General features: G+C 38.4%; 1 protein-coding gene across 2 annotated transcripts in view; it reads right to left on the bottom strand.

Annotated features, from left to right (window-relative positions):
• The window catches only part of LOC145981332 (uncharacterized), a 276520-nt gene extending 272581 nt beyond the window's left edge, over window positions 1-3939 (bottom strand). Inside the window, exon 1 of one of the 2 annotated variants that reach the window (XM_083114541.1) lies at window positions 3552-3939. In XM_083114541.1, the coding sequence (XP_082970667.1) occupies window positions 3552-3650 (99 nt within the window). In that variant the 5' untranslated portion in view covers window positions 3651-3939. The remainder of the gene's footprint in view (window positions 1-3551) is intronic. The other variant, XM_083114542.1, reaches the window with a different exon arrangement.
• Between the last annotated feature and the right edge of the window lie 21496 nt (window positions 3940-25435).

Below are 25435 nucleotides of genomic sequence, written 5' to 3'. Positions count from 1 at the left end.
AGACTTGCTAAAATAACTAAGTTGGCAGCAGAAGAACGTACCTACCAAAGTGACAGTCGCTGAAAGTGCGGAATTCTGTCGTCTGCTCACGGCACAAACGTCAGACTGACCCGAAAATTATGGGGTTCTTCTAGCCCTTTTCACCTCAATTGCAGAATAAATAAATAAATTTAGAAAAAAGTGATGAAGAATTGACAACAGGGCTCGAACACTATTCGTTGGATTTTCGCGACGTCTCATGATTAGCAGTTCTTTCTGGAGGTGTGCGCATAAATCAGGGGTTGAAAAAAATACAAACAAATAAAAAACCCGACATGAAGTAAAATCTAGATCGATGACATCTGGTGGGCGGGAGGAGAACGTCTAAGACATAATTATCGTACTGATGACAGGTAACAACACTTTTGAAAACGTCACACCACTGTCAAGTAAAGAAACGGCCTCTCCATGACATAGCCCCCCTCCCTTTCTTTTCACATATTTAAGCAACTAATGGAAATTATCGCACTTTTGTGCCTACCCTGTTAGGAACTCTACGCTTCGCCACTGGGTACTCATAGTTATTTCCGATGTGTTCTTTCGGTATTTTAGTGTGCATACAAACAGTTTATACTAACAAAAACCTGCGAAAATACTCTGAAATTGCAGGTTTTAACTTACGTCGGCCATTCTTTGTAGTGTTGCCCACGAGACGAGACTTTGGCCTGTCTCGTCTCGTGGAAATGCTGTCTCGTCTCGAAAATATTCCTTTGTCTCGGGACACATGATCAATCTTGTCTCGAATTTTTAAAAGCCTGTCCCGTCTCGTCCCGTGGGCAACACTAATTCTTTGGGATCAAATATCTCCGTTATTTGTGCTTTCCTAACGCTGGAACCACTTTTATATTACGTAAAACATTGAAATCTGTGGATTAAAAGAAAATCGACGTAATTCTCGAGGGGGTACAGTGGGTCGACGGTGTCGGGAAAAATGCGCCCGGGAAAATTGCGCTCTCGCAATAAAAGTGGGAAAAATGCGCCCTCTCAAGAGTAACCACAATGAAAAGTGGGAAAAATGCGCCCAGCACACACAACCTTCACCAATATGATAATATGTTGATTAAAACAACCTTTACGCAGCTTCTCCTCACACTTAACACAGGCTTGGGACTGTCAGGAAAGAGAATTTTGTTTTTAAAGTAAAGTAAAAATATTCATTTTTATGGTGTGTTTAGAAGCTGGAGATGATGTCCGTTGTCATAATTTTTTTTAATTTTACTTTTGTAATTTTGATTTAATATGTTGTAATTTTTATTTTATTTCATTAAAGTTTTTATTTACATTTGTATTTCCATTTCTTGTGACCTCCGTTGACGATCTTTTACTCCATTCTTTGGATGTACGCCAGACTTCTCAGGCACTTGGTAAGGTCCTTGGGTGTGCTTGTTTTGTAAGTATGTAAAATTTTGCTAATCTGTTCATCCAGTTTTATGTACGTTCATTTCCTCTTCGTTCCTTCCAAACCGATGCTAGCCCTGTCATATTTGTATCCGCTGTATTCCACAGTGCCACACATAAACTGGTAGATTTGGATTTTGCAGCCATTGTTGCACAAAGTAGTCAAGAAACGCTGTCAGTTTCTCCTGCTGACTGGTCATGTGTGCTGGGCGCATTTTTCTCACTTTCTAATGTGGTTACTCTTGGGAGGGCGCATTTTTCCCACTTTTATTGCGAGAGCGCATTTTTCCCGGGCGCATTTTTCCCTGATTCGGGTCGACGGCCCCCAAAAGTGAAATGTAAACGATAAAATAAACTAATACTTCCGTGTATTCAATTCAAAGTATGACTAACAATTGATAAAACACATCCCAATGAAGACGAACCTGCTGCTTAAACAAACAGGCTAGGGTGTAAAAATATATGATATGAGGGTAAATCTATTACTACCAAGTATGAGGGCGCTTTCAGACTGATGTAACAAGAGGCAAGTAACATGTGGTAACTTGAAAATACACATATCAAGTGCAGAAATATATCCACCGCGTTCACCTTCAGTCTTTGGTGTCAAAGCGGTCGACTGCTCGTGCACGACTCGTGTCGCTGGGAAGTGCGTCGAAGTTACAAGGCACCATTCTGTTCACATCATAGCAGTTGATGTGTATCAACGTACGATCAGAGGGAAGATTTTGGAACGACTTAAGATGACAGGACCCCTCTCCGATTTTCTTCATATTTTGCATACTCACTAATTGAGGCCTCCTAATCACGAATCTGAAGTTAAAAGTTGTCGGAAACGTCTAAAAATTGCAAAATAAGCGAAAATAAGGCGTTAGGTTTCGGAATGGAAACCGTCGATTTTCGCGATTTTTTTTTTGTTTCACAAGGAAATATATATATATTCCTGATACTACCACGACACCAAATTTTAACTATGTTTGCCTAACCTAACCACACATCAATGGTTCGTGGGGCTAGCGTCAATGGTTCGCAATTTCTAGAAGTTTCCGACAATTTTTAACTTCAGATTCGTCATTAGCAGGCCTCAATTAGTAAGTATGCCAAATAAGAAGAAAATCGGAGAGGGGTCCGGTCATACCAAGATTTTAAAGGCAGTGACGTGCCCAAGGGAAGTTAGTGAGGGGTCGTAACCTCCCATTGGCCCAATATTCCTAAATAACGTCAAACGCAGGAAAATATGACAAAATGAGGACAGCCTACTAAAAAATGTCTACGTACCCTCCCCAACCCCTCCGATTAAATCCTTGGCACGCCACTGGGTAAAGGGTATGTAGTTCCTTCCCTTCCCAGTTCACCACAGATAAGCAAGGCGGTGAGACAAAATAGGAGACCTCGAGGGCCCAAGTTCCTTTTGTTTTATGGCGATTTCATCATGCTACGAATGCAATTTTTACATGGTTCGATTTCGATTTACGTTTGTTAATACATACTGCGGAGTTTTAGCGATTACATAAGGTTTTGTTCAATATATGCTTTCGTGGTTAGGTTAGGTTTGGTTCCCTTAGCATTAAAATAAAAGTCCCTAAATGCATTCTACTAAGGTTCCAATTTACTCCTACATTCATTTCCATGCTTCTACGATATTTACTGTCGCTTGTCGATGGAGAATATCTTGTCCATGAGAAGTGCGTAAGGTAATTTTCAAGTTGTTTTTTTCAACATAACTTTTTTAGAGTCCAAACAGTGCTCATTACTTTAAGGAAGGTTCAAATTTCGTGTGACAATGATTTCCAAAATTCTACGCTAATTAGTCTTTGGGCTAGGAGAAATCATAAAACAATCGGAAGTTTTTTTTTTTTTTATGGGAGGTTCTAATCATATTCATTCAGGTTTTCTGAACAAAAAATAAGGAAATCTGATACTTATATAGATGGTAAAATGCAGCATAACATCCTCTTAATCTCTCACGGAAGTTTAGATCTGACTGGAATACATATATCCTCAAGCACGTTATCGCACTGGAAATCACAGATGACCTTCGGGTGGAAAAAAAGGGGGGTTCGTGACATTGATTTGCACACTAATTTCACATGCATTGGCTTTTCTATCCCTACCTGCATCTGCGGCCAGGTGTTGTGTGTGCTAGCAGTCCAGGGCAGACTACAATCGGGCACTATCTGGTCGTCATCTGCCTGCGGGGAGACGCACTCCATAGCCCCGTCAGCTTGGCTTCAATTTCTTCCGGCCCGCGTCAGAAAAAAACAAGAACTTCCAAAGAAAATCACGTGGCCATTCTTTCGTTTTACCCACAGCACCATCACAACACTAGCACATGGAGATCGCGCGCACACCTGTTCCGAAAACACTGTCCACCTGCGCGCGCAGTTAACCGAGCAAAAAAATCTCCGCCAGACGCGCAAGACAGCCTGGCGTCTGGATCCTTCCTCCGCGGTTAACTCGACGTTACTGCCTGCGCGCGGGAATTACGCCAGAAAACAGGTCTTTCACGAGGAAACCGCAGCCGCGGGGGCCACGCTCGCTATTTTATGAATGGACGGCCGCGGTCATTGGTGGGGAGGAAGCGCCCAATCGGAACGCTCCCCTGGCCCGGCCTCAGGGGATCACGCTTACACAGAGAAGCACGCGGAATGGGTTTCAACTTGTTGTTGAGGTGAAAGCGATCCTGGTGGCATTTTGTTCAACCACGAGTGATGTCACAAAACATCATCGCTAAACTTCTTCCACTTGAGGGGCGACATGTGGCAGGCCTTCAACTCAAGGCTGGTCCGAGCTGTATGCAAATGCACGGTCCGTAATCATAACAACCGTTTGGCAAATAATGAAGATCGAATGATAACTCCAAACAACTTTATTTTTTGTTGTTTCATTGTATTCTTTGGATGTTATTTTCTTTTTGCTCCCTATCCCCTGATTCTTCATAACCCTTTTCTGCCGCTTGACAGAGTAATTGTCACGCGTGCGTGTGATTGGCAGCTTTCCCAGCAAGAGGAATGACGTAATCCGCTCCAAATGACATGCACTTTCTGCACTGTGTGTTACAACAATTAGAAGCTTCTTGTAAGCACACGAGCGTTTTCCTTTTTTCTTTTTTTATATAAAAACATGTTTTTGTTCCTTCGCAAGCCGACCAAATGCCTGCCATGTAATCTGCGAAATCACATTTCATATAAAAATTGTTAATTTTACCATTAACATATAAAATGTACATATTTTACACATTCCAGGCAAAATTAAGTTTCCAAACTCTTTGCGTAAATGCATATTTGAAGGTAATGAATAAAGACACAAAATTTTACAGTAAATTAGTAAATTCGGCACTACGCAATACGCCGGTCGATAATGCCATCTACCAGAGGGCTACGGAAGCGTACAAACTTTGTTCTGCTACTGATTGCATAGTCAGGTGCGGATCAACGGGGAGGGCTATAGGGGCGATTACCCCTCCCAACTGCTAGGTTTTTGAATATAGAATTATGCCTAATATTTTTGAAAGGTTCTGTCTCATATCAACAACTTTAATGTCGAGAATATTTTTCTAAGTTTGAAACATTAAATTTTATCCTCAGGTTGGACAATCGGAACTGGACTTAGAATTTAAATTTGGATCCGAACAACGGGCGCAATGTGCCTCAAAAGGGGGTCGAACCAGAGAACCCTTGAGAAAATAGCACTGATTGCCCATCCAAACAAGTTTAAGAAATAAATATTTACGCTCTAGAAAAATACTTATGTCCAATAAATCAGTATAGACCTAATCTATTTTTTACATGCACACTTTTTGTTTACACACAATAATAATAATTTATTCTAGCCCTGGACACCTATTTTTGTGAAGCAATACTGTAATCTCTAGATCATGGAAATCAGCTTGGTTCCTTTTTACAGTATGATATATGTTTATATAAAATTGTGTAATTGTAAGTTAGAAAATCTATTCGGGGATGTGAGATACCCGACGGAAATTTGCCCCTCAAAGCTGTAACTTCTGAATCCACCACTGTGTATAGTATGTAGTTTATGCCTAAATCTACAAAGTATGCGAAAAATTAGTAAGTTACTAATGTTGTTTTTTTTCGTGTCATCAAGGATTGGATATATTCTTCAAAACGTCAACAATATATCTGCTCAGCTTAATATCAGAAATATACAAAGCATGCTGCAAGAACGATATGATTTGAGTTTTGATTTCGGATGCCCATCCCACTTTATACCTTTAGGCAGGGTTGTTAAAGGTTCCGGGAATTTTAAATCAATTCCGGTCCAGGAGAAAACATCAGTGAGCGTAAATTGATTCTTTACCGTAAAGAACCTTTTTATCTGTAAAGTATTTCAATTCGGTCCAGGAACCTTTTTTCCAGAATGAATTTCAATTCGGTCCAGGAACCTTATTTCCCCGCATTAATTTAAATACGGTTCAAGAAACTTTTTTCAGGAAAATTTAAAATTCGGTCCAGGAACCTTTTTTCAGTACAATACCCAACTTGGACCGAATTTAAATTTTGCGAGAAAAAAGTTCCGATCCTGCAAGGAACCCAATAGAACCCATTAGAATTTATGGATTCCTGGACATTTAACAACCCTGACCATAGGTTAATCAGGGGAAATAGTAAATACGAAAGTATGAAAGAAAACTCGAATGTGTTAAGGTCTTGTACAGAAGGACTGATGAACAAATAAAAATGAAAACTACAAAGAAAAAAAAATGAAGGCAACATATGACTCCTTTCACAGCCGAGTCTCCCTCGGAGCGGCGGCTATTATACCGGGCAGCGAGAGCGCGTCTGCCGGTAAACTGGATGCAACATCCGCGTAAATGGAACCGCTAGCTATGTAATGAATTAAGCACGTTACAAGAGGTGTTGGAAATGATGTCATCCTGCTTCCGCACATATACGGCATATTTTTAGGAAATTTTCAGTAACACACGCTTGTCCTCTTCCGAAATATCTTCAAATTCTCTCGTGATATTCTTTCAGTTCTTCTAATCTATGGCTTCAGGTTTTCATGCTTTGTAGTTCGCCATGCAGAATTCATGCAAATGTCTGTTTCTTGTGCAAGGCGCCGGAAATGTAAATGTCTATATTCCAACGTAACTATTTACTATTTTACATTTGCATTCTATGTGTAATACACGCAACTATTGTTGCTTCTTTCGTTGAATGTTGTATCCCTTACATAACCAGTATTAAATAAATGCAAAGCAAACAAGTAGATGTATTTACAATAGGATGAGCACGAGAAAGTACGAACCTCTCTCCAGCAGATTTGCTATACTTAAAACTTGCTCAACATGCCCATATGAGTTTATTGCTCAAGTGTGGAGCTCTTATAATTCAAGATTTTTGTAAAAAATGCCCTCGGGAATTTTTCAGAAAGTACGAACCCCTCTCCAGCAGATTTGCTATACTTAAAACTTGCTCAACATGTCCATTTGTTTAAGTGTAGCACCTGCCTAACCCAAGAATTTTATAATTCGGAAAATATCAACCCCCCCCTCAAGCATATTTACAAAATTTGCATCAGTTTGTCCATAAACTTGTATCCATACCTACCTATACATATTTACTTCAGGTTTAAGTTTAATTGGATACTATTCAATTTGCTTATCTAATATTAAAACAATGCAATATGCAGAGCCTACCTCTAGTCTAGCCATAACAAGGTTATGTATTGATTTTTGCTTCCCGAGTTGTGCGTAAATGGGAAAGAGCGAACAAAACATGTTTTCTATGTTCTTATAATCTTTTGATCAGTCCCATTAGTAAATGCCTGGAAGTTGTATGTCAATAGATATAATCTTTATTGTGTCTTTTCAGAGAGTTATTCATCATCAAAGAGACATTAGTAAATGCATGAGTGATTATATCTGTTGATATTACCTACACTGTGCCTTTTTCCGAGGGAAATTACATGTCATTTGTCATGGAACTTAAAGAGAAATTCTTATCTACACTATGCCTTTTTCAGGGACCATCCATCATATTGAGGAATTGCCTTCTCGGATATTGCCATGCAAAGGGTTGATCTTGTCGCAACAGAATAATTGCAATGGCAAATGTGCTGTGTTAGTAGGTAAAAGCTTTTCTGCTCGTAAGCATAGGTGCATAAAATGGGTAGGTAATATATTTTCTGACGGTAAAGTATTGTTTTATATCCAAAGGGTTTCTGTGTTTGAATTGTGTTTCTAGTTCGAGTTGCTGTTTTAAGTCCATTTTATGCACAGTAAGGCTAATCGGGACTGGCCCTACAGTTTTAAAGTGGGATCCGAACTACTTGTGCCTCCACCGGGTATCGAACCCGGGACCTCTCGATTACAAGGCAATGACGCTACCACTGCGCCATGGGGGAAGCCCTGAATCGTGCTTCTAGAATTGCTCTGTGACTCGCTCATTTCTCACATCATAAATATATGATTTTTCACCTATGAGAATAACGCTACATATGGTGTCATCTGGTAAAGCCTCGTGGAATTCACAGATAATTTTAATGTTTGTCCTGTCATTAACCACAACTTGTTTCCTTTTTGAAGTGTTTATTACAAACATGGGTCTCCGTTCCTTGAATTCATCTGGTGCGTAGTACAGGTCAGTATTGCCAGTAGTGACGCGCTTGAAGGAAGAAAAAGCCTCATATAATTTAAGAAAATCATCCTTGGACATGTCTAAATTATAATTTTCCCTAGGGAATACCTCATTTCTGCCATTTTTAAGATATATGTTTTTGATGTTGCAGTTATCAAATCTACTTGAATTTTTTTCCTGATTGTTGTGTCTTCCAGTCTGAAACAGTACCACTACAAAATCGGGCATGTCAAATTGAATACTGGAGAATGAATTTGTAGCATCAAATTCATAATAAGAACCAGTGGCAACCTTCTGTACGCATTGATATGTGTAAAATTGCAGAGGAATCTGGGGATTTTTTACTATATCAGCTTTGTATTTAAGAGCGTAACTGGCCTCATATTCAACAACGGGGATTCTTAACTCCATAGTCTGAATAATGCATTTGCCTGCATCTGGTAAGGTATTAGGCAAAGCTTCCCCTGTAGGGTTTATCGTACTGTACCTCATCAATGCATTATTATCATTTGCAGCTCTTCTAAATGTAATTCTTAAACCACCCTTCCACATAATTTCTTTGTAATCCGAGAAGAATCCTGGCAACAGGCGCATGGGGAACAATACAGTATGATTTTTAGATAATATTTTATCACCAGCTTCAAATCCGCCTATTTTGTAGTAAGAAGCCTCGGTTTTGGATAATTTTAATGTGGCCAAAGCCGTGGAGGTAATACCGGGATAATCTATTCTGTTTATAACAACGCCATGCTTTCTGATCTCAATTTCAGAGAACAGATGCGGTACAAAATTGTCTACAAGTCTTATATTTGAATTTGCCGGGTAATCTGTTCCATCGAGCTTTACAACATCAAATTTGATGTATAGATCTGCTCTGTGGGGGTGTATAAAGCCGTCCCCTACATCAAGATCAACCTCAACCTCCGTGTTGGGTTGATTTAAATTTGCAAATGTCCTCCTGTTTGGGGGGAATGATTGTAGTTCATAACTCTCAATATTTTCCATTGTATGTATTTTTATTTAAATGTTAATCTCTACGATTGCAGTTGTTGTGGCTCCAGCAAAATCAACTAATTCTTCTTTTTCATTAGTGACCATCAATTCAATATTATCTATTCTGTTGTGACACACGGGAAAATATAATGTTGGGGATGGATTGTAGATGATCGGCTCCATGAATTCGGAATTAGGTTTGAATGTTGCAATGATGCCGGTTTGTTTGTGAGTGCCTATGCCATTTGATTTGGTGATCATACCCTCGGCCACATTACAGTGAATATTCAGAGTCTCTATGGCTAAGAATTTAGGTATATTCATAGCAGTGTGTTTGATGGCCGCTTCAAGTTTTGTGTTGTTCTCGAATCCTAACAGCTCTCCTATAGTACCCAGATGCACTGTTTCTGTAGCAGATACAATCTCTACTCTGTGAGTGACAGAATTTTGACTTAACACTACACCTCTGGGTAATTGAGCATTTAGAGTGGACAGATTATACTGCCCTGGAGTGATGACAATTTTTTGATCCCCTACTGCAATTTTGTTGTTGTGGTGCGTAATATTAGGGATCAGGTACATGCCGTAAAATGCCCTGAGAGCTATTGTTTTGGGATACACTATGTCATCATGCAATTTGAGTTTCAATATTGAATTTTGGCTGGTCAGATGGAATACCCCCATGATGTTTCAGATACCACAAGGCTTTTTGAAAATTTTCAATTGATGGTTTATTTATTTGAGACATGTATCTGAGAACAGATAAACACAAATGTCCACAATTAACATCTTTGAAGTTTTGAACACGGGCATTATTGTAATAAAGATTAGCTGATTTTAAATATTTTATTAAATTTTCAGGTGGAACACCTCCAAATGAATCAAACACAAATGCATTATCGTTTAAATATTTAAGATAACAAATCCAGTGAGTGCCCTGATTTTTGTACTCATCCAAATTAACAATGCCACACTCTTTATTGAATGGTTGTTCCGGTAAAGAATCAGACATGTACACACCCCTAAAATATTTGATGCCCAATGGCTTGATTAAAGCTTCAATATCTTGGTTTGTAAGCGGCTCTTGTTTTTTTTAAACTTATTCATGGCTCTCTTAACACCTTTGCCTTTTTTCTCCATGGCCAGGTTATGGCGCTTCTGCTCATCTAATTCTGCCCTATTTTTCTTGGCATCTATCACTGTTTTTGCTATGGCAGCTGATCCCCCAGCCAAGCTCCCAACAGCCCCGAGAGCAGCTAAGATGGCAGGGATGGTAAATATGAATCCCCCCACATGTGATTTTTTTCTTGATTGCTGTAATTTTTTTAATTGGGGGGTACTAAGCAACAATTTCATACCATGTCCCTTTGCAAGACAAGAGCTTTTTTTCTTGCGCTGCTTTTTGGTCAAGAGACTGTCAATAGTTTTAAGAGATTTGAGACCTGCATAAGGTATTTGATACATAACACCCTTTGCCTTCATTGTAGGTTTATTATATACATATTCACAACCCCCACCCCAGTTTTTGTTTGGTGCTCATAGCTATGGTGGTTCCCAATGCTGATATTCTCTCACTCAAAGAAGCATCTTTGCTTACAAATCTACCAAATGCAGCCTCTTCTAATTTCTTGTCTGCGACATGTCTCTTGTCAAGGTCGGTATGTGTGTTGTATGCTATGTCATGGTCTCTACAAGCAGCATCTAGGGGATTAACACCAGGGTCCCCTCTGTTTAATCTATGATCCAATTTTGTGCCTGGACCACAATACTGATAGCCTGGAATGTGTAGTTCAAATGGCAGCTTGTTTATAATGTCATTAACCAGGCCCCGACCCTCAGAAATATTCCAAAATTTAGGTGGTAGAGTATTAATAATTTTTATGAGATATCCAATCCCCTTAGTGTCATTCACTATAAAATTAGACAATTTTGTGCTTATCATGTCCATAATTCCAACCTTTTCATTGTAAAAATTGTGGTTGCCAGCATTTTCCTCCCCAGCTATCACCAATAACCTATCTACAAGTTTCCTGACATCATCAACCCACACAAATTCTTTAGGCAGGGTGTTGTATTGTTTGATTCCACTGCCAGTCTTGATCTGTGACCATATGGGCTTGATTAAATTATTGTATTTTGCTCCACTGCTAGACTTGACTCTTTTTTGTGTGGGATCATTGTTCTGGTATAGAGCATCTGATTTTATTAATATTTCTTTGTAATCCTCATAATCTTGATCTGTATAGCTGCCAGGCCTCTTCCTAGTCATCAGTTCCCACAACCCAGGTGTGCCGGTGTACTTAACAAAAGCACCTTTTTCTCCCAGTCGAGATTCTGAATATACAATTATATCATCCCCCATAAAAGTTACTCTGAAATTACCGATTCTATGAATAATGCTGCCATCAAGCTCTGTGTCGGCATATAAGCCAAACACCTCATCTTTGTTGTCTTTAGGTGTGGTTAAATATTTTTGTGCAAGAAGACCCAATTCAATAGGATCCTGACTAGCCTCAATTCTTCTAGGAGCAACAGGACTAGGTGTATGAATACTGGAAAGTGGGGTGAATGGATAATCTAATATGTTCCTTGCAGCTACAGGCACAAGCTCTGTGATCAAATCTTGATTTTGCTCTGTAACAGTTTTGATATTCTTACCTAAATTATTAATAGCATCAATGACAGGCTGTTCTGTTTGTTTGTGTTTTTCATAAATTCCACGGTTCTCTGATTTCCATCCCTTAAATCTTTTTACAAGATAATCTCTTAACTTAAGATCATCAATGACTGGTCGTTTCATGGTTGTTTATTTATGTCTCAACGTCTAGAAAATCGTTGATTTTATTTCTGTATTTGCCAGTATTGGGTGTTCTTGTCATATCAATAGTGACAAACCCATAACTGTCCTGGTTCCAGCACTTGCTGCAAAACTTGGAAAAATCATTGTAGCTCAAGTCCCCACCTACATATTCATCGTGTATGTGTTTGAGGTTGGTATGGTCTTGATGAAACACACATATAAAATTGCTGTTGTCTCGGATCAGTTGCTTCGGAATTTTAGAAAAAGTCTGTGCCAGGTAGAAGCAGTCAATGTTTTTGTGCCGGCCCTGTGTAAAGAAATTCCTAACCTTGTTTTGATTATCCAGTATAACGTCATCAAACACAACAACAGAATTATCGAGACATTCATCTAATGGCTTAACATCTGGTTCAAAAGTGGCAATATCCAATCCATCATATAGCTTCATCAGCTGCTGATATTTTAATTGTTCCAAGCTCTTAGAGAAAACATACAAGTGCCTGTTTTTCCAGTCTAACCAGTTGGGTGCCAATAAAAAATTATCAACCATTAGTGTAGTTTTACCACAAGCAGATGGCCCAACAATGAGACACCTAATATTTTCAGGCAGCAGCACTCCATTTCTCTTATTCTGTTGTTCAGGTTCTGGCAGCCTTTTTATAACATCCCAGGTGCTCATATTATCACTTTGTCTGCCTCGATCCAGCTGTTTTCCGGATGACCTAGCCATTTGACAAATAACTTGTTGCCTTTTCTGCGGATGATTTTTTCTATGAGATATGTGTCAGGCTGTTTAGTTTTGCTGAGCTCTTGTTCATAGAACCTGCCTTTGAGAATTTCTCCTCGATGATCTTTTATTATATATGTGTTAAGGGTCCCGGGTTTAACTTGAACCACTGTAAATAATTCGGTGCTCCAGTTTCTCGTAAAGCCTCTTTTGAATAAGTGCTTATATTTGCTGATTCTTACTTGATCGCCCACCCTGTATTTGGCCCTTCTTGTTGTTGGCTGGTATCTAGGATAATAAACAGTCCTGATCAATTTTTGCTCATCAGATGAAGTTACTTCAGAGGGTTTCATGTTGATTGTGGAATGGACAGAATTGTTATATTTATGTAGAAGTTCTGGAAGAATATTAATCCATTTATAATTACCTTGGAGGGTAAATTGTTTATACATAAGATTTTTTAAGGTTCTGTTGAATCTCTCTACAATCGAGGCTTTGAGGTCACTGTAACTCGAGTAATGTTTTATTGCCTGGCTTTTAATAAATTGTTGAAACACTGAATTATAAAATTCTTTGCCATTATCTGTTTGCAAATAGCGCGGGGATCTTCCTGAATGATTGATGATTGTCCTGAGGGCTTCTGTAACACATTTTCCAGTCTTGGATTTGAGTGGCACAGCCCAGGCAAATTTTGAAAATGTGTCTATTACAGTGAGTAGATATTTGTAGCCCTTGTTGATTTTGTCTAAGTTTTTCAACTGCCCACTTGACAACTCAATCAAGTCGCTCTGCCATAAATCATCTATGCCTTTTGTGACTACTGGGAGTCTCTTAAAATTATGTCGGGCTTGTCTGTGTAATTCATCAACAATAATTTGTCTAGACATGATATGAAAACAAGAATATTGCAACTATGGGGTGTTCAGCAGCTGAGACTACAGGATTTTCTAAATATAATTTGTCCCCTATTTGTATTTTAAATTCCAGAGAGCCATCATCTTCAGAATAGGCTGTTTCTAATGTATTGGGATCGGTAAAATCCTCCAATTCTACACTGGTGATTTTTGGTTTGTTGTCAGCATTTGTTATTGATAAGGTAGGGTAGTGGTGTGCCTGTGGCTGATGCCAATATTTGATCTTGATTGGTCTCAGTGTGCCTCCAACAAAAAACTGGTAATAAAATTGTGCAGGGGACAGCATATATATTTTGCCACCTGGTGTAAATGGTGAATCATATTCTTTGTTGGGGATGCTGTACAATTCAAGAATTACTGTATGTTTTGGATTCTCGATTATGCCGGTTATTTCTTTTTCTGCTGTGAGCAATCTGCTTGTTACAGATTCAAGGTACTCATTGATGGTCCTAACAACATCATCATGGCCTGGCTTGATCTTTACGTCCACAACAAGTTTCTTGTATTGTTGCACAATCTCTTGAAGCTGGGTGGCAAAAACAGACAGAGTATTTGCTTGATTGGATTCCATGGTCCCTAGCTGTTGCTTGATATTAGCTACAATTTGTTGCAAATTTTCAACAACTGCCAATTTTGAATTTTGAGCAGTAAGATCATGGACCTGTATTCTGATATCCTCAAACAAGGCATGCAATTCATTAATATGTTGATTAGTTGGTAGAGTGGCCACTGTCTGTGTGAGATGTTTGATCCCTGTCTGGATATTCTTGATATCTTCTGATTTCAATATGCGATTCACTGCCCTCTTAATATTTTTAAGTTCCTGTGATGTGGGAAGATTTGAAACAGTATTTTGCAAAAATTCAAGTGCCAATTTTACATTGTTTAATTCAGAAGCATCAGCCACATTTTGCATAGCATTTTGGAGCAGGGCTATATCTGCCTGAGTGGGTGTGGATTGTTGTAAAATTTCAAGCTTTGTTTGGATATCATCTATCAAGTGATGAAAATGAGACAGTTCAGATTCAGTGTTGAGGTTTTCAAGCTTTGTGATTTGTTGCTGGACACTGACAAGTGTATCTACAATACCGGGCAATCGGGATTCTAGTACATTTGCCAAATCATTTTGCACTGCTGCTATTGTACCCTCAAGATGGGTTATGGAACTTTGAATTTTTCCAAAATCTTCATATGTTTCAAGTTGCAGCTTGATGTTTGCAACACTCCGAGTTATTGCATTCAAAGCATCAGAAGATGGTAAGTTGTTCATAAAATTTTCAAGTGTCTCAATTTTTTCTTTAACCTCGGCTATGGCATTGTGCAGAGGATCCAGATTAGGTATCTGGAGTGACTGAATCTGTTCTTTTAGAGTGGAAATGACTAGATCAAAATCTTCCTGTGATTTTATGCTTTTGACAATTATTTGGAGTTGTGTCTGGACATTATTTATTTGCTCTTCCAATTGTTGTTTCAATTGCTCAGAGTTGGTAGCCTGGGTCTTAAATTTGGCTTGAAGAGCTGCTACAGCTTCTTCTAAACTTTGAAAATTATCCAATGTGGCCAGGTCAGTATATTTTTGAAGCAACAATTTGAGTTCAGAATCAATTTTAAGAAGAGGGTCCATGCATTGTGATTGTAAATTTGTAATTTCTAATTGAAGACTGGCATTGAGTGTGGTTTGGAAAGCTTGTAAATCACTTCTTAATTTCTTGACTCTGACATCAAGCATCAGAATCTCATCACTGTGATCTTCATGTCTTGTATGGCCAAATATATCATTAGGCATTTTTGTTTTAATGGTTATTTATTATAGAGTATCTGATTCTTAATTCTATAAAAAAGGGTATAAGCTTGTCATATGATCCAGGGACCTCAATATATAAGCAGTCACCAGCAGAAACAGTATATACAGTGCCAGAAATCATGTTTGAGTGCTTAATTCTATAAATATTTCTCCCTATTGAAATCTTAACATCACCCTCAGGGGTTGTAATAAATTGCAATTGCCCACCTACAGGTAATTGGTAATGATTTAAATTATTGTTAAATATGTACAATATTTTGCCTGTTTCATCATCATTATCTGTAAGTATGCTGTTCAGATGAATAATTAACAAGCCACTCAGTTTAGACAGCATATCAGGAGAGGCTTGTGGTGTCGGCAGGTCCATAATAGCCTGTTTTTTGAACCCAAATAAGTTCATAGGCATGTTTATTTATTTCAAATCATGCTCTGTAATTGGGCATTGTTTGCCATTTTTCAAATCACAATGCCCCCAAGGTAAAGTATGTATGTCACATGATAAAATGCATCTCTTATCATCATGTGGGTCCAGGGCCACTTTTCTTACAATATTTGAAGTCAATAAGTGATCCTCACTCTGAATTCTATTTTCTGATGTTCTGATTGAACTCTGGGATTTGATGCAATTTTTATAATCTTCAAATACAAGATCTTTTTCCACAGTAACTCTGCCAATACCCTTGGCCTTTTTGACAACAGCACTACATGTTTTAAAACTGTACACCTTGGCACTTAACCCAGCAAATTCCACAATAACATCACCACATGTCTCATCTTTTAACTTGCCAGGCACCTTTTTGTTGTGGGGTTGAATTCTTGTATGTTCACTGGTATCAAAGTATTGAAACAATTCAGGTTGTGACATATCTTGATAAACATCTTCTGTTTGAATATCAAGAATAAAACTATCCGTGTCCATGTACAATAATTTTACACGATCACCATAAAAAGGTTTCAGCACATCATAATACAATGTTAACATATGTAATTTGGACAATTCCAATATCACAGCCCCTACATAAATAGGTTTATCAAATTTGATCTTTGTTTTCTTCATGTTGAAAAGTGCCATGTGCTCATCATAAATTCTTCTGTAATTGAAGTTGGGCTTTGCAACCAATTTTTTACTCAGGCTGGGGTCAGTAATTATTTTAACATCGGTATGTTTTCTGACATTTTCAATTGTTTTGCCATACACTGAATTCACCATCAATTTAAACAAGCCCTTATCAAATTGGCTCTTTGCAGATGTTCGAAGCTCCGTGTTTGTATCAATGTATGGTTTCAACCATCTTGAGTGCCTGAACCTCAAAACTTTTCCAATTTTGGTCACTTGGACACCATGTTTCATCAGGAACTGGAGGTTTTTGTAATATATGACATAGCCTTGTTTCGGCTCCAGAGTCATCATGAGCTTCTTCTGTTTAGAGCCAGGTGAGCACTGAACCTCGGGAATTGGGGGCAGATCAGAAAATTTATTGTGCAAATCATCAGGAATTGTCAGATCAACCTCTAAGAAGAGGCCATGGTTACTGTCATCATAATTATGAAGATTCTCAATGTTAAAATCTTCAACCCATTCAAGCCCTGCATATGGCAATTTATCCATCATAGCGTGACCATAGAGGTTGTTTGCATCTACATACAGTATATAATTTGATGGCCGTGCTGGATCATAATCAGGCATATGCTTGTTATTTGCTCTGGCATATCTCTGGGAACATTGCACCATCCCACCTCTTATACATTGCTCCATAAACAGATACGTATCTTGATCGTGGATCAGATCCAATTGCATTTTAGTATTCAAAAACGTTGCAGACCATGCTAGGCCCGGGGCACTGTAAAAATACACTGGGTCCAGTTTATAATTTTGCATGGAAGATTTTCTGAATGCTTGCAATATATCAGCTAAGAGGGTGACATCAAGTTTCAAATATGCCATGTGATAATCACCAAATATCTTGCATTTTAAATTGTTCCACATCAACTGAGCATGGTGATAATCTTCATCACTGATTCCAGATCCTCTGATTCTGCTGTAAAACTCTTCTTGTGGTGGCAGGGAACACTCATCAAATTTGGAAACATCTGTAACATAGTCATATGGATATACACCCTTCCGCCTAATTAATTTCAGGTCCTGATTTGGAAACAATGCACGTGTGATTTTGAATTGATCATCAGATAATTGAGTGGCCAGTGTATCCAGGCTAGCAGATAAAAATCTGTAAGAATCAAGAAATCTTATGTGAATAGGAACACCATCAACTTTAATTATCTTGCTAATAGATATATATTTTTCATCATTTTCAGCTAAAATATTTAAATTCTGCTTCTCAAACCCCTCGTATCTGATCAGATGATGAAAATCATAATTGGATGCTCCATGGCAAAATATGGGGACAAATCTTGGTCTCTTGATCTTAATATTACAGCTATTACACAGGGCCATTAAGAATTTACCATCTGTATGAGAATGGTGTCTCACCTTGATATTTGTATCTGAAAATTCACAATCACATACCGGGCATTTTTCTGCATTGTTGAAATCTTCAATCTGTTCCTCTGTTAAAGGCAACATAGGCTTTGATTTTAATAAGATGTTATATGCTATGTCACGGCACTCATTTTCTATTCTATGTGCAAATATTTTGATGGCATTTGGTCCCTTGTATGAATATTCTTTAGTAACAATACCATCCTGTACAACCACATAACAAAAGCTGGAAGGTTCATGTTGCTGGTATGGTGTAGCTGAAGATTCTTCTGGATCTGGATTGCAGAATGCAAGAGATTTGAGATTTGATTCGGAATCCCAGACAATATATGCCGGGTGTTCCAACGAGGCTTCATACTTTTTGAATTTGCAATTTTCACTTGGATTAGGCATCACCATATGAACAGGTTTATGGTTCCCACAGTATTTCAGATGCTCAATTAACTTGTTTTTGGCAATTTCTGCATTCACTTCCCGAACCCCCTTCACCATTTTTTGACCATCAAATACAGTTAAGCATCTTCTGCACAACTTGAATATTGTATTGGATTTGTCTAGTTGCTTTCTCACCAAAGCTTCAAGATTATGTATCAGAGTATAATGATATGTGCCATCCCCTTCAATTAAGAGCAGATCAATCGGAATTGCAGATTCATCATCAAGTGTACTGATTCTGAGAGGTGCTATCGGGCAATTGCCAGTGGAACAAATAAATACATTAATAGATAATTGTTTGCCATCGATGTGCCTGGCCTTTTTTTCAAATTTATCAATATTCTGAACTGACATTGGATATTCCAAACCCTCCATTGCATCGTCAAAATCGTGCTCATGCTGTTTGTAATAACTTATTCTCTGAGGATTCCTTGAAACTGGATACAGAGCAGCTAATATACACCACAAAAAGCATTTCGCGTCATTATTTTTTATATTGACCACGGCTCTTTTGTTTTTGATATTGGCAGGTAATGGCAGATATGTAGAACCTTTTAATGGGCTGAATTCAGAAATATTAACATATAACTTGTGCGGAGAGCCGCATAGGCTCCATCCGGACTCTTTTGCCGCAAATTCAGAGTGTTTGATATTCAGTTGATTTATCAACCTGCTTATTATTGTGTCTAAATTTGCGTTTGAATATACCGGTACAGTTTCTGTTACGTGGGGGTGTGTAAATTTTGTGTCATTTGGTTTCTTATATTGTACAAACAATTTGAGAAAGAGCTTATAAGAGCCATTTTGTGCATTTAGAATTGCCTGCAGATTAGGATTTATACTGTTCAAGAAATTCTCAATGCCGCATCTTGGCTCCGATACAAACCGATAATCCCTAAGTTGGGTATTAAAACTGCTACGGATGGGTGCATGGCATGGTTGCTTTGCTGCTCTGGCATTAAGAGGTGCTTCGTGCCTTCTTTTCAGGCCAGATGTGGATGGTTGAGGGGGCAATGTTGATGACTGTACAGAGCAAGTATCTTTATGTTTATATGTGAAATATTCCATGTTATATTTTCTATTGCATTTGGGGCAAATTTTTGTGGGAGTTTTGTATTTGTCTGGATTACAAATTTTTTGATGCTTGGCCCAATTAGAGCTGGATATATTCTTATTGCACTGATTACAATATTTTTGATTCGGCATTTTTGTTGTTGTTTATTATATACAATTTCCTGGGATTCAATTCAAAACTTTATACTGAATAAAAAATATCAGTTGGGTTCAGCTGTGTGATTTGTATGTGTGTATATGTGTGTATGTGTGTATATACTTAATATTTTTGGCTTTGGTATTTATATAAAATTTCCTGGGATTCAAATCTAATCTCTATGGATTAATATTATTAATATTAATCTTATGACAGGTTGTAAAGCCAATAGCCCACAAGTATAAAATCATTCACATTGACCCAGCGCAAATACCTGCACGGACATGCATGTCTTGAATAGCAATAACCTTGTTATGTATAACACGCTGGGACAAATATAAGCTTGACTCTAAATATGAGTGGATTACAACAAATAACAGATTTTATATTGTTCAATATGAATTTAAACCTGTAAGTATGAGAAGTACTGTATCAACACATCTATTCTCCTCAGTCAGTCTCACAATACTGAATGATGCAATACTCGGGAATTTCTGTAAATACTGGCGCTGAGGTCAAGGCAAAAATCAATACTACCGTCTCGGGAATTCCACACACTGACACAGAGGAGAAACATGCAAACACGAAGCGATTCTAGAGGTAGGCTCTGCATATTGCATTGTTTTAATATTAGATAAGCAAATTGAATAGTATCCAATTAAACTTAAACCTGAAGTAAATATGTATAGGTAGGTATGGATACAAGTTTATAGACAAACTGATGCAATTTTTGTAAATATGCTTGAGGGGGGTTTGATATTTTCCGAATTATAAAATTCTTGGGTTAGGCAGGTGCTACACTTAAACAAATGGACATGTTGAGCAAGTTTTAAGTATAGCAAATCTGCTGGAGAGGGGTTCGTACTTTCTGAAAAATTCCCGAGGGCATTTTTTACAAAAATCTTGAATTATAAGAGCTCCACACTTGAGCAATAAACTCATATGGGCATGTTGAGCAAGTTTTAAGTATAGCAAATCTGCTGGAGAGAGGTTCGTACTTTCTCGTGCTCATCCTATTGTAAATACATCTACTCAAACATTAAGATATATATTTTTTACGGAAAATAAAACACACTGCACTTCCTAAGCCGCGCGTCAGGCTAAGTTTGCAGCAGGTTTTATGTATCAATCCGCGCGAGAACTGAGCACAGAATCTTCCGTGCCAGTCTTTCCTCAATCGCCGAACTGCTTACATCGGAGACAGAGAAAATCCACAGTGTTGCCAACCGCACAACACATCAAAACCCGCATGCATGTCAAGCGGAATATATTTGTGTTTCTTTCTGTCTCCTGAAACATAAAATTTTAGAAGTACTTTCGGCGCATAAATTATTTTAAAAAATGTGGCATTACTTAATATAAATGCGAAATATCTTCGAAACATGAGAGCATGTGCATGGACGTCCGCAGGATTTTTTTCCAGGGAAGGGCAAGGAAGCTATTTTTTCCCAGGGGGGCAAACAAGTCACATTTCCCCCCAAAAGAGTGTAATTCCCTAAAAAACATTGCTTAAATTGAATGTATGGTGTTAATGCAATAATTAACACATATCATTGTGGCTAAAATGAAATTATATGTGTGAAATACATAATTTTTGGTTGACTTTCATTTTCCAGGGGGGACACTGTCCCCTTGCCCCCTCCCTTCCGGACGCCCATGAGCATGTGTGTATATTTCGAGCACGCAAAAATAAAAATAAACAAAGATATAAGTAAACAACGACAGGCCCTCTTGAATTTAATGACATATTGTTTTTGGTTTATAAAAAAATACATTTATGAAAAACTTTGTTACTGTAAGACACACGCACTTCAAGTTATACCAGCAAAAAGAAAAAGCATGATTTGTTATTGGTGATATATACAATCAGGTGCATGGTCTGCTGCTATTACTCTGGTTTCAATTTATGAATCACTTCACTAAACCACGATTCAAATCTTGGTCTGTCCATTTCTTGCTAATCATCCATCCCTTTCTTTGCACGGAACAGTAAATATGCGCCTTCAACAAAGACGTCATTTCCGTCAGTGGGTAAAACAATAAGCCTCCCCCTTCCCCTCTTCTTTTCTCGTCGGTTTTTTCAGCCCTGGCGGTGGTTTTGCACGGTGGTATATATAAAAAAAATCAATATAACGCCCACGCCCCTCCCAGAGTTAAAGCACGTCTGGTCCAAATAATGAACATGTTTCTTCTCACGGGGATATCTTGTACCGGGGACATTATTTTGTCGTCAAACAACAAACAATCGTTTCCTCTTCCTAAACTCAAACCGCAAATCATTCAACACCCGGAATACAGTTCGTGCGCACATTGACGGCAAATCACCTCATGCCCTGTTTTACTTTGATCTTGTTTCCGTAAGGAGGATTATGCATTTTAAACAACTTGCTTGATTTGAAGAGCTTTTCCCTTCGGACGAAGCCCACAATAACACTCGCTGAACAGGAGACCTTGATTCAGCCATTCTCGCCGCTGTATAGCACGATTATTAATAACAATAAACATAGGGTTGAAATAGTGGAATGTGCAACACTGGTATCACGGATTCCACGCGCTCTGCAACGTATTCAGTCTTGCTCGACTCGCACTTGGGTTTCAGCGATTCCTCAACGCAGTACAAACTCCAGTTGGCGAATCTGCGGATCCAAGTTCGTCTGCACAGTGATTGCATCCGATCAAGTCCACACCTGCTAATGGATGTATTATTTTGTCTGTATTTTACAAATTAAATAACTGTTTTCTTGCAAGTATGCAGTTGTGTCGGAATAGAACCCGTCTCAGTGGAACTATATTCTGCGCGCACGTTTGGATCTACATATGCTAAAACCTGCTGCAAGGTTAACCTGATGCTTGGCTTAGGAACCGCGGCACCTGCCTGCAACTGAATTGTAACCTCGGTGGCGCGCAATGAATTTGATACGCGAGACAACCCACACAAACAAACTACGATTCCGGAATAAATAACGGTGCTGTGGAGTAACAATGCAATCTAACAATAACTTCAAACAATGGTCAACACTTTTCTCGCTTGGTCTGCACGTGTATCGCGACAAACCGAAAAGTTTCTCGCTAACCAACTTTTTCGTGTTACGGTCAGATGATTTATTCAAAATATCCAGTATATATATATATATATATATACATATATATATATATAAATAACTCCCCTCGTAAGCAAATTAATTCACTCAGGCGAAGAATATCACATCTACAAACACCATAGATCCCGTAGAAAAAAAAAACTGGCGAAGTTGTTCAAGAGGTTTGATATTTATGGCTTTTGAAGTATTTACTAAAAAAAAATTAAGAGTTTTGCAAAATTGCATAATTATGGAAATTTCAGATCACATGAATTTGTGACAGGTTATATAATGCCGTCAATTAAATAGAGCATAAAAAACTCTAGAGGATAATGATTTCACTGTCTGAAATTTTTGACTTTTACATTTTGTAAATTTTGTAACATCTGACAACGCAGCGGTGGTAGAGAAGGACCGAGCTATTGGCAAAACTCATGTATTAGAGAGAGAGGGAAGTACTCCATTTACTTCCATACTGACTTTTAAGGTTGAGACACACTATAGTTTCTTCCCAGTAAGCACACACAGTTCCCCCTTTGCTTCTTATCAAGAACAGACCCTGTTTCCCTAAATTTGCTCATATGTTCTCGAACATTGTCTCTGTGTGGAACAGGAACATCTGGGAATTCTGCTGCCAAACGCCTTCTGACTTCCCTACAAGAATTCGTAATGACGATAAGAGTCGTACATAAAAATGCGTTGTTTTGAATTGTACGTGGCAATTATTAGACAGCAGAAAAGCACCAGTATCTAATACGTAAAATAAAACAAAACACTCTAAAACACTTGTTAACATCTTTAAACTTCACAAACATGTGCAAACTGGACACCAGCTATCTGCATACTGAAGCACTGATGCATCCAGTGCCATGGTCAGCGTACACCTGTAGGTCTAAATGCCGGCAGACGCCCTCCCACCGTCCGGCGTGTTTGCCGCCGCTTCACGGAAGACTCGGCCGTGAAAGGCACTAAATTTGTAAAAGAGAATTAACAATTATTTACTCCATACTGAAGAGCAAAATTTAGTGAAATATGTATTATTACTGTATTATTATTTTTTATGAAAGAACCCGTACGGTCGGTTGCCATTTCGAGTTCTAACGCTTCATGTTCTATACAGATTGCATTTTGAAAGCCTGCAACGGACTTGACCCAGGAGTAGGGTTATTGAAGGTCCAGGAGCTTTAAATAAATTCAATTCCGGTCCAGGAGAGAAAATCAGGTACCGATCCTGTTGCGGAACCCAATAGAACCTATAAGAATCTATGGATCCCTGGACCTTTAGGCGAGGAGGGCAATTAATTACGCACTACTTATGCATTTATTTCAATATCGTCGGATTGGGCACTGCTATTTAAAAAAGGGTTTAGTATGCAAGAGAGTATGAATTTCTCTCCATGTTGCAAGTGGAAACTGTTTTTCAAGTTGATTAGTAAGCTAGACACGATGTTTGAAAAATATGATTAATAAACGAGTTAAAGTGAGAACAGGAGACGAAATGACAGAAGGCTGTGAAATTGAAAGAGGAGTACGACAAGGATGCTGCCTATCGCCTACTTTGTTTAATATCTATTTAGAAGATATAGTGAAAACTTGTTTCCAGGGCACAGGAGGTGTCAAATTAGGAGGAAGAAGAATAAACTGCATAAGATTTGCTGATGACATGGCATTATTCGCTGAGGATGAAATAACCATAAATAGTATGTTAGAAGAGTTAAACAGCAGCTGTGAGCAGTATGGAATGAAGATTAATGTAAAGAAGACAAAGGCAATGGTTATAGGACGGAAACCAAGGAATATTAATGTGAGAGCAAACAGTGAAAGAATCCAGCAAGTGGATAGCTTCAAGTACCTCGGATGCACTATAAGCAGTGACATGAGCTGCAAACCAAGAAGTGAAAATGAGAATCGCAATAGCAAAAGAAGCTTTCAATAGAAGAAAAAATGTTTTTTGTGGACCCATGGACATAGGTCTAAGGAAGAGATTAGTGAAATGTTTCGTGTGGAGTGTAGCACTATATGGTGCAGAAACCTGGACGTTGAGAAGAAATGAAGAGAAACGACTCGAAGCTTTTGAAATGTGGACATGGCGAAAAATGGAGCGTGTAAAATGGACGGACAAGGTAAGAAACGAAGCCGTACTGAAAAGAGTTGGTGAAAAAAGATCTATACTGGAGACCATCAAGAAGAGGAAAAGAAACTGGTTAGGACACTGTCTAAGAAGAAACTGCCTGCTAAGAGATGCCTTGGAGGGAATGGTTGAAGGAAGAAAAGTCCGTGGAAGAAAGAGATATCAGCTTATGGATGATATTAAATTAACTGGGTCGTATGCTATTACGAAGCGTAAGGCAGAGAACAGGGAAAGCTGGAGATTGCAGTGAAAAACCTGCCAATTAGGCAGAAAACAATGAATGAAAAAAAAAAAAGTATTTACAGAATTCCATGTAGGCTATTCCTTATGGGAAATCAGCTTCAACTTCAAGTTACGGCTAATCAAATGGGAGTTTCGACTTTGCCTTCTACTACGAGGGTCACTATTTATATTTTGAGCCTAACAATGAAAAAACAGGAATTTGGCATTGAAAACTGCTTTATTCTTTTTCGAAGTATTCTCCTTTATGGTCAATACACTTTTGCATTCGTTCGAACCATTTGTCAAAGCAGTTTTTCCAATCTTCTTGAGACACCTCCATAATATGGTTTTTGAACGCATCAACGGCGTCTTCCGCCGACGAAAATCGTTGTCCACGCAATTTATTCTTGACATTCGGGAACAAGAAGAAGTCATTGGGTGCCAAATCAGGACTGTGCGGCGGATGACCCATCGATTCGATTTTTTGACTGTTCATAAAGTCGGTTGTTATACGAGATGTGTGACAGCTGACATTGTCTTGATGAAGAATGATCCGACGGCGTTTGTTTGTTTTCCGTAT

Source organism: Lepisma saccharinum, chromosome 29 (assembly GCF_977018435.1).
Source record: "Lepisma saccharinum chromosome 29, izLepSacc3.1, whole genome shotgun sequence".
Taxonomy (NCBI): Eukaryota; Metazoa; Arthropoda; class Insecta; order Zygentoma; family Lepismatidae; genus Lepisma; species Lepisma saccharinum.
Note: the sequence above shows the minus strand (reverse complement) of the source record. Positions and strands in the feature narration are given on the sequence as shown.